The sequence below is a fragment of the Malurus melanocephalus genome, unplaced genomic scaffold (genome assembly GCF_030028575.1).
Source record: "Malurus melanocephalus ecotype Western Australia unplaced genomic scaffold, MMel_1.1 scaffold_114, whole genome shotgun sequence".
Taxonomy (NCBI): Eukaryota; Metazoa; Chordata; class Aves; order Passeriformes; family Maluridae; genus Malurus; species Malurus melanocephalus.
The window spans coordinates 2,106,972-2,122,542 of record NW_026623346.1 but is presented as its reverse complement, the minus strand read 5'-3'; the positions used below and the strand labels follow the sequence as shown (position 1 = coordinate 2,122,542).

At 40.7% G+C, this 15,571-nt stretch overlaps 1 protein-coding gene across 3 annotated transcripts in view; it reads right to left on the bottom strand.

The window, feature by feature from the left end:
• The window catches only part of AMPD3 (adenosine monophosphate deaminase 3), a 33,491-nt gene extending 18,306 nt beyond the window's left edge, over positions 1-15,185 (bottom strand). The window contains exons 1-7 of one of the 3 annotated variants that reach the window (XM_057369744.1): positions 14,625-14,912; positions 12,148-12,281; positions 11,642-11,867; positions 9,002-9,197; positions 8,411-8,576; positions 6,106-6,325; positions 3,460-3,589 (exon numbers count right to left, since the gene is read on the bottom strand). In XM_057369744.1, coding sequence (XP_057225727.1) covers positions 3,460-3,589; positions 6,106-6,325; positions 8,411-8,576; positions 9,002-9,197; positions 11,642-11,867; positions 12,148-12,281; positions 14,625-14,785 — 1,233 coding nt within the window. In that variant the 5' untranslated portion in view covers positions 14,786-14,912. Of the gene's footprint in view, positions 1-3,459; positions 3,590-6,105; positions 6,326-8,410; positions 8,577-9,001; positions 9,198-11,641; positions 11,868-12,147; positions 12,282-14,624; positions 14,913-15,036 lie in introns of those variants that run through there. The other 2 variants (XM_057369746.1, XM_057369745.1) reach the window with 2 other exon arrangements.
• Between the last annotated feature and the right edge of the window lie 386 nt (positions 15,186-15,571).

The following is a 15,571-nucleotide window of genomic DNA, read 5'->3' as shown; positions in this document are numbered from 1 at the left end:
AAAAAAAAAAAAAAAAATTAAAAAAAGAAAAAAGGAAGCTCAGAATGAATCAACGCTCAAAGACATTAAGATACAGGTTCAGCATTTGCTCACAGGCCTTCTAATCAAAGGTTTAGAAAGCAGATATCTGCTAATTTCATTCAGTATTTTGTGAGATCTATAGAATTTAGTAGTAATTTAAATCCACTCTAACTTCCGTTCTTACAAGCAACCAGTGGTATTTCAACTCTGGTCTTAAAAACAACTAGAATTAACTTCCTTTTTGTCTAACCAATAATTAAAAAAAAAAAACCAACTCAGTTGCAATGCCCTAATCCAAAGGGTATGTCACAGCAGCAGTCAGCTATTGCAATAGAGCATTCAGCAGGGCTGTGAATGTAGGAACTGCATTCTTTCATGCACAGTTCCTCAGCCTGAGCCAAAGCTGTGCTGCCTCACAAAATCAGGCACCTGAGCTAGTAAGACTGCAGGCAGGAAAATGTCATGTGTAAAAGTCACTGCTAGGCCATATCCTCAGGTTTGGTTGGCTGACATACTGAATTAGTGGCTACAGAGAGAAAGGATATCCAAAGCGGCTTAGGCTGTGATTTTTTCATCTTTAGAAACTGTATCAAAGCTCTTTGAAGTGAAGGACACCTACCAATGCAGTACACAGATATATATCACAAAGGCAGCAAATACATATTAGGTAAAAAAGCTTCTTGGCTTCACCTTAAAAAAACACCACCTGTCTGCTCTGAATTACTTGAGGCTGTCGGACACAAAGGTCTATTGGAAGTCCTCAAAAAAAATCTGACATAGATGGCAAGACATCCTGGTACATAAAGGTTAAAACTCCGTTCCAAGTTTGTGTGCCATAGAGCTCAAGTCTTGTTCCTTAATTTCCTCCTTCATGCAGGCAACCCAAGAGTTATGTGGAGAATGGTGTTGCCTGCGCTTTGCTTTGCATCAGCTGGAGGATGTGGGTGAGTCTGCTGATGGCAGACTCAAGAGTCTCATCTCAAGTGTTTTACTACATGGACAGTTGTCCACCTCCTGCAGGGAGCCAAGGGGAGCCAACCATGCTGTCTTACCACCTGTGGACTCTGGTTTGTCTAGAGAAATATCTGTGTCCTTAAGAAAGGGCAATTATCCAGGTCCAGTGCAAAACATTATCTTAGGTTGCATTCCAGTTAAGTTCAATATGCAAGAAATACACATGCACATCCCTTATTTAAGATGAGCCTTATCTTGGGTTTTAAGAAATACATGAGCTCATTGGAGGAGAACTGGGGAAGGGGACAAGAGACAGGGGAAAATCAGTAATGTTTGGTTGCCATGCCAGTAATTAATTCTGGCCAGCTTTCTACTGTACCTTTTTAAATGCAGCAATACATGTTCACTGACTGACCTTGCCACTCTATTCATATCTGTTCTAATTCTGGCATTTTCCATCAGTTACTTTCGCTTTTTCATATAAGCAGATTGTACCAGGGCCTCCATGCTCACGTCTGAGGGGATGTAACAGACAACTTCACCAACAGCCCTTTGGGAAGGTGAATCCTGTTCCTTGCTTTCCTTGTGAACAGTGTGCACTTCTTAGGACTGACTAAACAGAGAGACATCTTGAAAACACAGGCTGGGAAATGTTGTTCAAAATGTTTCATTGATTCTGTTATTAGAGAGGTAGCAATTCAGGGAAGTTACAATTCCAAACATTACTTGGGTTAGCAAGAGATAGAGAAAACAAGATTATCTGGGGGCTTACAGAAACAGTATCTACAGTGCAGTTCATTTTCCAGAGTACTTCAGAAAAATACTACTTGTAAACTTGCTTCAGAAAAATACTTTAAACAAGATTAACTCTGTGCAGCAAGAATTTTTCAAGCAGTACCTGGCAGCAGGAATGGTCTCTGGCAGAGAAGAGCAGGCTGGTTCCTGCTCTCTGGAATGTGCTTATTGCCAGAGGGGAAGCAATGCACATTTTTTGCTTTTAAACAACATAGATCCTTTTGTAGATTGGCTTATTCAACAGCAGATAATTAAAAAATAATTAAGATATGCCCAGAAACATTGAACATTTGCTTTTAAATCAAAAGCTGAACTTTGCAAGTACAATCCTGTTAATTACAACTTCTCAGTAACCAAATAGATTGTGGTAGTCACCTGATCCACACCTCTGCATGTCTGTCACCATGTGTTTTATTATTAAAGTCTCTGTTTTATTATTAAAGTCTTTTTATTATTGAAGTCTCTGAAGCGTTTTCTGTGAATGTGGCATGCAGCAAATATCTTTCCAGGGTTATGCAAGAAAACTGTTAGGTTGGGAGCTGAGTCTCTGCCACTTGAGTGCATTAGCTGACAGATCCTCCCATCCATACATTTAATGTTGGGAAGAATGAAATCCATTAGAACTTACCTGACAACTCCTCTATTTCTACCCTTGTGACAGACACGGGACAGCCATCAAACACTTTTACCTTTGACAGTTTATTACCACAACAGTAGCAAACATTCAGTAGCCAGCAAGCACGCTGGGAATTATAGGGAAAGGCCAAGAGGACTTTTTGATGAACTTGTGCTACCCAAAATGTAACAAGAAGGATTAGTAAACCCAAAGTTACAAAGGATTATCTCTTCCAGTTGCATAGAGAAACAATGCAAAATGGACCCAAAGTGGTAAAAACACCAGCAGCAATTACTGCTTTGTGAGGAAATCTCACCTATCAAAATGAAGCAGTGATTCCAGCAATTTCCTCTCCACTTCAGGAAACGGAAGTGAGTGAAGCAGCCTAACACTGTTGCTTCCATGCTTTGAAGAGAATACAGCTCCCTTGGGTGTGAATGTGTCAGGAAATTAAATCAGCTCCTTGATTCCCCTACCTGCCTCCTAATTATATCTCAGTGTATCTCAGAGGGAGCCAAGACTGCAACTCAGATAATCTTTTTACTTAATATATCACAGACTTTTTTACCACATACTGAATGCAGCATGAACCCTCACTTTAGTTTCTGTGGGAGGTCTTTTGACATGTTTTTAAACATCTATTTTCAATGTGAAGTGCAATTATCATCTAAAATCTATACAGCTGTTCTGACTACAGTCTAGTAGGATGTACCTACATGAAAAGAGATAAATGCATTTGAATGTATTTGAGTTCATTAAAATTAATTAAACCTCCATATGGATAGTTTTATTCATAATCCAAGTGAGCTTCATTTGATTAATGCTGTTTCACTCCTTTAAAGCAATCTACACACAATTAAGCCCCTTTGATTCAGAATAAGTAAACAAATTAGTTTAGCATAATCCAATTAATGCATGCACATTCAAGTTAATTTTCCTGGAGAGCTCCCATGCAAAAAAATATTCACATTCTTAAAATAATTTAATTCTGTGCATATGATGTACATCTCCCATAAGAAAAACAAAATTGCTAAAACACTACTAAAAACAGTGTCATGCTTTCTCACACTTACCTTTCTAACATTGTAGAAGTCTCGATGGGGATTACTCTTTAGTTCTTTAAATTCCGACATTTCATTCAACATCTCGTGTAAACTAAATTTAGATTCTAAAAAGTTAAGCCTCCGATGACAGTATGTTTTTCTGTAAAAAAAAACACAGAAAGGAACTGTAACTTAACTTGTATTTCAAGTTCACGAAGAACATCAGTTTTCACAGTAAAAACAGCTAATTTCTTTTGAAAACGAAGACAAATCCATTTTTTTAACTGTACTGGTTAACAAATATATAGGTCAGTATCCAGTATGATTTCAGACCAAAGTTATTAGTGAAATCTCAAACAGAACTCTCCATTACCAAAATTATTGTCCAAGTATTCATCATTAGACCAAAGCAGGAAACCTATCATCAAATGTGATTTCAATTGCAACTTCTCTAAAATGGTACCTCCAACAGAACAATCGTCTCGTATATAACAAAAACAACTTGTCATTCAGCCTTACCCATTATGAAAACTTTTTTTAAAAATCCTCCAAAATTATATGCTTTTTCAATTAAATGTGAGAAGCCAAGATAAGATCCAATATCCTTCATTTTTCATGCCTTATGAACACATATATTGTGTAGAAATACTTTTTTCCAAAATAATTTCTTGTGCCCTTTTTAGAAAATATGCTTTTTTGTTCCCGCTTGCCTACTCAGAGCTCTGTCTTCACTTTCATCTTCTGTCATGTTTCTCCTTCTATTTTTAACCAATGACATGGTTTTTCTCTTCACCATCTGTCAWTTCTTATAGTCTCTACAATATTTTTGTAGCACTGTTAATGTAATTGCCTTCTTTTTGCTGCTTTATTGTTAACAATCTCGCCTCAATAGGACACAAATCCCATTGTGGTTTTGGAAGTCTGCTTCAAACCCAATCTGCCAGCGCCCAATACTGATCAGGACCCATTTGGCCTCTGCAGGAAGTCTCAGATGGTTTACATTGTTACCCAAAAGACCACAAGCCTGAAGAGTAGGGGTGAGATTTAATCAGTTTACCAACAGCTAAGGTTAAAGAACAATAGTTCTTAGTCTCTGAGGAGCCCCACCTGTGATGGGCATAAATGACATGAAAGCACTTGCTGCAAATGGGGAAACAATACCATAAGAAGAACTTGTGCAACAGGACTATGGGAAAGACCTTTTTCTTCTGGTTTGTTCATATTTATCAGAGTAGGAATCAGCCTGCAGAAGCTTACTCTGAATTAATGAAAGGAGCAGGTGATTGCCCTGCGTTCACCAAGGTGCTGAGTGTTCTAACTTGTCCTGCCAAGGCTCTTCTTAGTTAGACCTTCCTGTTATGACTGTTAAGTTATCTAAGCTTTAAAGTTAACAGTTAACTTTAACCTTTTTGCAGTTTAAAGCATGACTTTCATTTCAAGTTTTGCCTTCTTTTATCTTCTCATTATCCATCTCTTGGAATATACTGCACTGTAACTGCAATGCATTTGCCCATTGCTTACTGTAAGCAAAGCCTGCTCAAGCTGGCACTGATCAGGAGCAGGAGTGCTGATAATGCTGGCACGAGCACAGGGGTTTGCTCCTGAGAAAGGGTTTAGGGAATGGGCCAGGTCTGTTCTCCCACAGGCTCCGCACTTTCCCCGCACGACGCAGACAGACTGACACAGGTGTGATACAGACTCAAAGGGGAAAGAATGCACAGGTGGGGCTCACTGGGCACACAGTCAGCAATAAGCTCTCAAGGCAGGAGGGCCAGGAACGCAGTGCTGGCAACACAGGGCAAATAGCTCAGAAGAACAGTCCACTTTCCTGCTTAGTTCCATCCTAGAGTGGATTCTTTTCCTTTCCTGGTGCTGAGGCCACGAGAGACTGTGCTGTTTCCAATCCTCAGCTAGGAAGTAAACCTAAAAACTAGATGCACATGCTTTCATCCTGCATGAGACATGGACATTGCTTTGTCATAACTGTGAGTGACCGTACTAAAGTTGTCATATTTGTAGTTTTGAGAGACATCCCAGGAATTTGATGGTTCTGGGAAATTTTAGACCTATTTTGATTGTGCATGTATGGGTCAGTTTTGCAGCACACGAGCAGTTAATTCACATCTGGACCAAATCAGACTCAATATTTATGTTGCTGAGCTGATCTGTATGCTCTGCATGTGCAGGGTTTCTCTTCATGCAACAAGAGCAGAACAGACATGAAGGAATTTCAGACATCTGTTCAAAAACTTCAAATTAAGCACAGGCCAAAACAAAAAAAATACAAACAAAACAAAACAAACAAACAAACAACAAAAAAAAACAAACAAAAAAACCACAAAAGGTGAGGTTCAACTTTCAGTTCCCATGCTTCAAGAAGTTCGGGTCAGATTTGACTTAAATAGAAACATTTGGGCAATTCCTTGATTTTTTTGTTAACTCCTTATTTTGCCACAGTTGATGCAAAGAAACCAAAGAAATGAAAGGTAGCCACATGTGGCATTGCATTTTTTCCTTTTAAGGTTTTCCGTGATGCCTTAATGCTTGAGAAAGTCAAAACAAAACATTACTGCAGAACGGGCCTGCTGAGGAATTAAGTATCACAGAAATGAGAAGTACTAAGCTACAGGTAAGCGACTGCCTGAAGGGGCAGAGAATAGCAAAAGAGAAACATACGTTGGGCCATCTGCAATTAGAGCAAGAACGTGGCTCAGGTCAAGGGTGTAGGTCTGCAGGTCAGGATATGGCAAACTCCGAGGCTCACTGAGCTCCATCATCTCTTTATTATCATAAACGAAGGGAATGCCACCCTTTAGCTTGATAACATAATCCAAATTGTCTGGAGCATCATTGAGATTATAAGGATCTTCATTTTCTTCTGGGGGTGAATGGAAATCTGAAAACAAATTTACATTATAGTTGGAAGAAATAAGATATACAAAAGGCAAAATAATTGCAAAAAGAATTTTCTGCTTCTGTAATGCTAATTTTAATGAAAGTACTAAGACCTGTTAAAAATCACATTAAGTTACTATGAAAGATCTGCTCGTACAACAAAGCTGTACTCTGACAGGCTTTAGTTGCAGCCCATCTCTAAATTAAGTGCCTACCTTAATTCAAATGTTGTATGCTATTAGAGTTCTCTGACCCAATGTATTCAGATTTAATACTATTATTTATTAATGTGTGATGGGACAAATTTAAAAATAAGTTTGCAGAACTATTTAAATTAGGATGAAGTACAGTTGAGATTTTGAACAATAAGAGTTGTTGACTTCATACCACCTTCATTATTTTCTTTTTACCTTCTGACTCACTGTAGGAATTTTGGAATTTTGTATTTGAGCACAGAGTCATTTGGTTTTGTTGTGTTTTGGTCGGAGTTTTTCAGTTTGAGGGGGTTGGTTTGTTTGTATGTAGTTTTCTGTGGGTTTCTTGTGGTGATGGTTCTGTTTGAGGTTATTTTAATAAAACTCTTTTTTATGTTTAACTGCTTTTGAACAGAAGCCAGGAGCATGAAGCCATAGATAGTACAACACAACTCCAGTTTTTTCCTTGGCCTTCTGATCGTAAACAAAAGCACAAAGTCCCAAAAGCACGACTCTGATTTGTTCACTAGAGTTTTGCAATGCCTTTACAAAATGAGTTTTTTCCTAAGATTCAGGTGATCACTCATAGTTCTAGGAGATATAGCTTACGTGGTCACTCATGTTATGTGCATTCATCACTTCTTTTACAATATTTGATGAATGCAACCAGCACAAAATAAGTGTCCTGACTGCATTTATGTCAACTGAACTACATTCTTTGGCTCAGTCTTATCAGAGATTTCTTCTTTTACCTATTCAGTTATGCCAAGACAGAAGAGTAATTAACCAAGCTTTTTATTCACCCAGAGCATCTGAATGTATATCATAAACTGATACCATCCTTATCTCTCATATTCATAACTATCTAGCTCAAACTTGTGCTAATTAAGACATTGTGTAATGAGATTGCATTTTTTGTGTTGTAAGTTTAAAATCATAACTGTAAGAAAGCTATTAACCTAATAATAGCTTGGAAATATCTCCCTGGCAGCTGTTCCAAAATACCTTCCCTGTCTTGAGTATTCAGTATACTGTCCCCTTTACAGTGTTCCTGGAAAACAAACACTCAAAAACATATTTATTCTCCCTCTTTCAACAACTGAGCCAGAGGGTAATTGATTTAAAATGTCACTTTGAGGCTGAAAATAAATTGTCAACAACATGGACACATCTACAGTGGCCCATCTGTACACACTGAAGGTTGCTCCACACAGCCTAATCCAAAAACAAACAGTGCAAACAGCTTAATGCACAAGCAAAACTTTCAAGACACAACCCACCTAAGTGACAAAAATAATTTGTGACATACATAGTGGGGGAACGTGTTCAACCTAATAAGCCTTGTTGAGAGATCACACTTTATTTACCCAGGCAGAATGCCCAACAAATATGACTCTACAGCTTCCAGCTTTGACCTGGCAAGTGTAGCCTGCCTGTGAAATTCCTGACTCAGGGCTTGCTAACTGGCATGTCTTGTATCATGCTTCACTTTACGATGTAGATGAGCTCATCATCCCTTTCAGTTCCATATGCCAAGATGAGGAGAAATGACTTTTCACTTTAAACCATAGCCATACTGCTTTTTCATGGGGGAGCACAAGTACGCTACTTAACACCCCATTTGCTTATAAAATATAATAATCAAGGAGAGTCTGGTCAAGGGTTTTAGGTTTTGACAACTTCAAAGTTTCAAATTAGATATGGGATTTATAACTTAGGTCAGTCGGTGACTCTCCACTCAATAACAGAATAAATTACTGAGGCAAAGACACTCAGAAGAGATCATCACAAAAATACAACTTTAATACAGCAGTGCACACGTTTAATTCTGTATTTTAAAATAGAATTAAAATTTTTAGAATGTAATTGAGTATTTTTAAAAGGATATTCACCTGGATGCACCTCATCTTCAACCTTCCATTTTTGATCCCGCATGCTGCACAGGTACTGAGATGTTGTTCTTGGGAAGCGATGGTAGGCAAGACGGGAGTACTTCTCTCGAATGAGAAGAGCTTTTACCAGGCTCTTGGCAGCTTGTTCATAGTCATCAACTGTCACCTGAAAAGAAAACCTGCATAAATACTGACAAAAATAGCACTTCTAGCAATAAATCAAATCCACACCAGTAACAAGGAGACTGAATTTCCAGAATTATAAGTGTGGGGGGCTTGGCCATAAGGCTCGCGCCCAAGGTGTCAGGAAGCCAGTGACAGCAGCAGAATCCAAATACAATATGCATTTTATCCTACCATATATTACCTATTTACTGAACATCTAATTACATTTTTATCCAATTTATTATTACAAAGAGTATAAAACAACCTGACCTTGACTTTCACTGTTTTAAAAACCACTGCATTCACAAAGCAACTCAAGAGTTTGTTGCAGAGATCCGTCATATTGGCATTTTACACTTCATATACACATACAGCACTTTTTTTCACCCTCTAGATACACAAAGTGGGGAAACAATGGTTTCTTACCCCTGCACAGTAGTCCCCACTAATTGAAACTCTCTGAAATTCTGGTACATCATATGGCACTTGGACTGGCACAAAAGCACTTGGAAGAACTGGCGTTGCAGGAGACAGGACAGGATTGGCCGGTGGTGTTTTCCATTCCTGAGATGGAATTTGTAAGGACAAAGACTGGGATCTAATCATCTTGAAACTTTTCTTCCTATGAATTCATGGTATAAAACATAAAATAAGCCATGGTATAAAACACTAAATACACTGGAAAACTGATGACAACAAAGAAATCAGCCCCTAGGAATTTTTCAGTGAAATCTTTCACAGAAAAAAGTGTCCATCAGAAAGTACTTGTGCTTTTAGCTTTTCTCTATTGACAATTCACATGAGATACACTACAAACAATTGCACTTACCCTCCACATGAGTCCACATGCCATAATTTATTTACAATCACTCTAAGATGCCCTAAGGTTTTCGTTTAGCTTCTTACAAATTCAGTGTCAGCAAGTCACTGTGCAGAAGGAAAATGTGATCACTGTGCTCACTTTAGTAAGAGTCAGTTCTAGAGACTGACAGCATCAGAATTTGTGAAGGATCAGACAGAAACAAATCAATGGTACATATGGAAATTGTTGTAGACTAGCATGCTGTTACACACACTTCTCATTCTTCCCAAAACTTGCAAGACTTAAAACTCATCTAGTTGTCAGACAAGACTGTGCAACAAAATTTCACACACAGTCATTCAGTTAAACTTGTAAGGAAAAGGAGGAATACCTAGTTATTCCTTAGGCAGTATTTGATGAGACTTGAGCAGAAGGCTGATGTTGGTTATCAGCCTGATAACATAGTATGGCTTTGATACGGAGTCAGTTCCATCCCACAGGAGGAGCCCACATAAATTTAAAAATGTTGCCTTTTCTCATCAAAGCTGGGACAGATGTGCACCTCAGATAAACTAGCTAAGAAACAGTGTGTTTCCCAGTGAAGTAATTGTAATACCTCAAGTGGAGTTTTTCGAATGTCTTTAAATATTTAAGTCATTTTCCTTACTCTGTTTAAATGTGCTTAAGAGTATTGTAAATATTCATATAATATATAAATGTTACAAACTACCTGCAATATCAGGGTTTTTTTTTCACTGTGGAAATGGTCCCTGAATTTTTAAGTTAGATACCAAAACCTTAAAATGTTAGTAAGAATCACTAACAAAGAAAAAGGAACATTGGAACATTCTCTGGAAGCTGCATGATACTTCTGTGGTATTCTTAAGAATAAGAACATGCAGTGCTGGTACAATTAACACCCAAATTTCATCCTCTTGAGTATGTGTAGCCACCTTGGAAATCAGCATCAATTTTGAAAGGCAGTGTTGGATAAACTGCAACTGGAAACAGCACAAGTTGCACTTGTGTCACTGTCCCTGAAGTACACTTCAGTGCTGCAGGACAGGGATGAACACTTGTTGTGTTCCCACATGTAAACAACAAACCTGTAATACCCCACTTCCCACAGTTAAACTTGTACAAAACATAAGTTTATTTGACAGAACATATTTCTGTGAGACTTCCCAAATTAGAAGTGAAACTTACTAGTTTGGGAGAAAAGATATACCAAACATTTGACTGAAAACATCTGGTTTTCCCTTCTGTGCCTGTTTATGTCTATGAACATGCCAACTGGGAAACCCACTTGCACAATTCCCAAACAAAAGTCTCAGCCTGTGTAATCAGTGAGTCATACCTTAATTTAACTAAATTGACTCTTCCCCCTTCTGTTCCAGAAACATGATTCCAAATGTTRCCCAACTGCCTGTCTGCAGCTAACCAGGTACATGTGTTTAGCTATCACTTTCAAAGGCTTTCTTGTCTGCCTGCTTTTTGAAGAGTCTGTACACGTCCAACCCATTTGGTATCAGGCTGCTGCTGAGCTCATGTGATTCCAGAAACAGCCCAGCAGTCCTGTGAAGGCAAGACACTGGAACAGCCTGACATCTGGGGAAGGCTGCCTCTCTTACAGAAATAAATCATAAACCAAAGCAAGTTTGGCTTTGTTACAGCCATGGGTAAACTAAAGATAGAATGCAATTTTATTTCTTCTTAAACATGCATTTTTATGGCTGACAGTGGTTAGATTTTATCTCTGTGAGTAAAGGAAACCTACAAATAACCTCATTATGCCAATACCACTTTTCACCTTACCCCCTGATCTTGCATACAAATTCTTTGCTTTCATCTATTTTTGCAGAGACTAAAAGAAGCATCAAGCCACTGTTACTATCTCTGTGTTAAACTTCTCTGTTTCTCTTAATGAAACTAGAAAAGGTGGGGGGAGTGTTTATGTTTTTGTACTTCCTTACATTAAAGAGTCTTAGAGTTGTGTTCATTTCTATGCGGCTATGCTGTTTATTAAACTGGCATAAGCAATATCTGTGCTATTGCTGGGAACACAGCTGAGAAAATCTCACCAATACAAGCTTCCTGTGGGAAGCCTGCACAGGACAGAAGGACATCACATAGCTGGGCACAGTACCTGCTGTTGGCCTTTTTCCTGAAGTAGTAAGAGGCAAAATGCTGTTTGCCAGGTGTTTCAGTACTAACTGAAATTCACTTGAACTATTTTTCACTTAGAAAACAACGACAGAACAAACCTTTTAGCTGTTTCCACTGACTGCTGTTCTGCCAGCTCCTTCTGCAGCTCCCTTTCCTTGGCCTCCTTCTGCCCAATAGGGCAGTCTTCAGGCACGGTGAAGAGTGACAGCGCATCTTTGCTGTCTTCTTCTCGCAGAACTTTGGCAAACACCTTCTCTGCCAGGAGCCGCACGTGCTCATCAACCTCTGAAATGTTCAGCTTGGGAAACTGCCGGGGCATCTCGGCTGATGAGGAGCACAGTGGATAAAGTTAGAGCTACAGAAAGATGAAATATGCAAGAGACTGGGGGTTTTCCATGGTATGCCTATCAAAATTCAGAGATTGGAGCAAAAGCTGAATAAAGTAGAACAGCTCTGCAGAATTTAAACTAGCACACAGTACACAAGAACCACAGAGCAGCTCTACTTTTGAAGCCATGCTAATTTGTGCRTCAGGAACCTCTTGGTATACCCACAAAAATTCCTAAGCAATTTCTGTATAGATTTACCAGTAGATGCCACTTACCTGCACAGTCAGACAGACAATTATTTGAAACACAATGGATACTCAGCTGTGTGTCATTGCCCTTAGCTTGGAAATCACATTCACTCAGTTGCTTGCCTTCTTCCTCACTCAGTGACTTCAAACCAACAGGCAAGCTAGAAAAGAAGGTTGTACAGTTCCACCTCACCCCATCCCTTCCACAAATCAGAAAATCATGGATTTGCAGTGAAGTAAAATAGTTGCACAACAGGAGCAAAGATGGTGTAGTTAACTCAGTGACTCTTTTTTTCATGTTTTCAGTAGTTCATTCATATCAGACTTTTGAATGTGTGTCAGAAGCAGATAAGATGCAGACTTCCATTTCTATGTGGCATTTGAGCATTATTTTTCAAAAAGAAAAAAAGTTTTCTATTTTAAATTTTTAAGTAGCTAACCTTTCATCATAAAATATTTCCATTTTGTTCCATCATCACTACTAAAATTCCATCTTTATTGTTCCTTCTGTAGTTTCYTGGCTATACTTTATTTCATGTTCATACAATCCAGAATGTTTTAACATAACTGGCAGCATTCCAGAGAGAAAAAACACTGTGCTGTTAAGCTACTGACCAGCATTATTTGTTGTGTATTATAAAGCTTTCTGAATGCCTTCAGTATGATGGAGTTTGTGACRAATAAGATTAAATTCTTACTACGTAAATTAAAAATAGCTGCGAACAAGTAACAACAAATGGATCCAAGCACTGCCAGAATGTGAAGTCTGGATCCAAAACTGGCATTTCAGAATCCTTTTTGGCTAGAAAAAATGCAAACATATTTTGTGAGAGTATTCATTTAAATAACAACATATCCTGAAAGCCAGCATGGATTATGGCAGTTTTTTATGACTCCAGGCACAACTTATCAGGGCCCCCATTACATTTTTTCTGTAGGCATGCTGCAGGTTTCACATGTTGATATGTGATCCTTTTGATATGCGATCCTGTTGTTTTCAGCCTAAAAGACTCTAATTAATACCTGTTTTCACAGTTGCTTTGAGAACATTTTTGCCTTTATGCTAAAAGCAAATACAGTTTGAAAAGGTAGCAAGAGTTAAACTGGACTATAATGTGGCAGTTTAATGTTCCCCTATATTACTTTGCATTCTTACTTTATACACATTCACATCCCAGTAGAAAAGCATCTCTGGTTTTAAAGAACTAAGGATCTGACTATGCTGTTTTCTGCCTGGAGAGTGTTTGTTTTCCAATTACTACTAAGTCTTCATAAAATCAAGTATAACTACATAAATAACATAAAAATACATACATGTATAGCTGAATAATTCAGTGACAATGCACTACCATGTCTTAGTAGCATCCAAACTCATGTTTGGTTTCTCATTTTCAACCCCCAAGGAAGTCATGGGAGTCTGTCCCCTGACCTCGACAAACGTGGTTGTCAGCAGCAGTGCCTGCCATACATTCAGCTGCCAGGAGCAAGGGCCTTTTGGGGCACTTCAGGCAAAAACTCTCTTTATACTTATTCAACTATTGTAAAAGTGCTAGCAGTATTAGTACAATGTGAAATAATAGAGATTTTTCTGCTGCTAAATCAGCAATTAAAATATTTTCAGCACTAGTATAAAAAAATCATTTGGTTGTATGTTTATAATTGGCTGAGCATTTTCTTAGTTTAAATGAACTTTTTACCAGAGAATTGTGATCAGAAACAGAAATGCAGCAGGAAATACACTGCATGAAAAACCATGCTGTATTTTAAATCCTTATAATAAGATAGTGAAGAGACAGAAAGTATAGACATAAGTACAATCCTATACTGACACCAAAGTTTTTTCTTTCTTACAGAACCCAAGCTCACGTTCTCCACTCAAGTATGAGAGACTGAAACACAGAACAGATTGAAATGAAAGTTCCCCCACATCACTGCTAGCTCATGGCACTGAAATCAGCCTAATAGACCTAAAATAGTCATGAGGCACCTCACGCAAGCCTCACGCAGGCTGTGCCATCCTGAACTCGAAGAATCTCTTCTATCCAGTATCCTTCTGTAGAAGTGCTGTCCTTTGCCCAAGGTGAGCAACTAGACATTTTAATGGGATGGGGAAGGTTATGAATGCCACCGAGTAAATGCTCTTTTCCTAAATATCTCGGTCTCAAAGAAAAGCTGCTGTGGGTACTCTTTAGGTCTGCACCTTTGCAGAAGAAAGCTATTTCTCTTGAAACATGTGGTATTTAAAAAGAAAAAAAAATAGGAATGATTACTTAAAAAGCAAATTATTGATCAGGCATTTAATAGTCTTGAATCTACACCGAGCACATGCCATGAAAAGCAGAGGGGCCTCCGAGCACCGCGGATGCCCAGGCGGCAGCGCCGCATCCCAGCGCCGCGAGCAGGTGAGGCTGGGCCCGCGGGCGCTGCTGCCGCCGCAGGAGCCCCGCACGGCTCCGGCCCAAGGTCACCGCCAGCGCTCCGGGCCAGCTCGGCGCGGCACTTACCGAGCGCCCCGGGGAGAGCCATGCTGAGGCAGGGCCGCGCTGCCGCCGGCTGGAGAGACGCTACCGAGAGCCGCCGGCGGAGGAGGCGGCGGCGGTGGGAGGAGCCGCTCCCACCAGCTGCCGCCGCTCCCACCAGCTGCCGCCGCTCCCCGCTGCCGCATCCACCCGCCGGGCGCCCGGTGCCGCAGTGCCGCGCCACCCCTGCCCGGCCCTTTATGGCCCACAGGCAGAGGACCCCGCTCGCCGCACCCGCCGGACCGCCCGGCTGCCCACGGGGCGGCTGCACCGCAGCCGGGACGGCTCCACGGCGGGCGCAGCTCGCGGTGGGCGGCTGCCTTGCCCTGGCCTGGCCGGGCCCCGCCCCGGCGCGGGGGTCGAGCGGCGAGCGGCGGGCGAGGCGCTCTGTCCGTACCTCTGTGAGGGCCGGCGACGTCGCTCCGGGGCCGCGGCGCTCTGGGTGCCGGCTGCACCTGTGGCGGGGTGCGGGCGGTGCCTCCCCTGCGGGCCCGCGGCCTCAGCGGCAGCCGGAGCAACAGGATAAGTCTGGCCCCTTCCCCTTCCCTTTCGGCGGCTTGAAGGCAGAAGTCGCGCTGTCACATGGCCCCCCGGCCGGCAGGGAGGAAAGGCGGGAGGGAGAGAGCCCAGCCCGCCTGGATTCGCCTCAGCGGTGCCGCCTTCCCGAGCGCCTCGTTAAAAACTCCTCGGGAAGCGCTGTAATGTAGAAAACTTTGGTTGGGGAGCAGAAAGTCGTGAGGCCAGTGCAGAATGACAACCGGTAGGTGTGCTGGCGATGTGTCCCTACCAGAAGTGTTTTCAACAGCGTCTGTCCTTCTGTGTAGCAGCACTGTCCAGGTATTCGTCTATATTAAAGAATAAACAAACAAAACCCCAAGAAGTTTACCGGGTAAATAGGCCAAGGCAAATAACTGAAGCTCAAACCCGGCGTG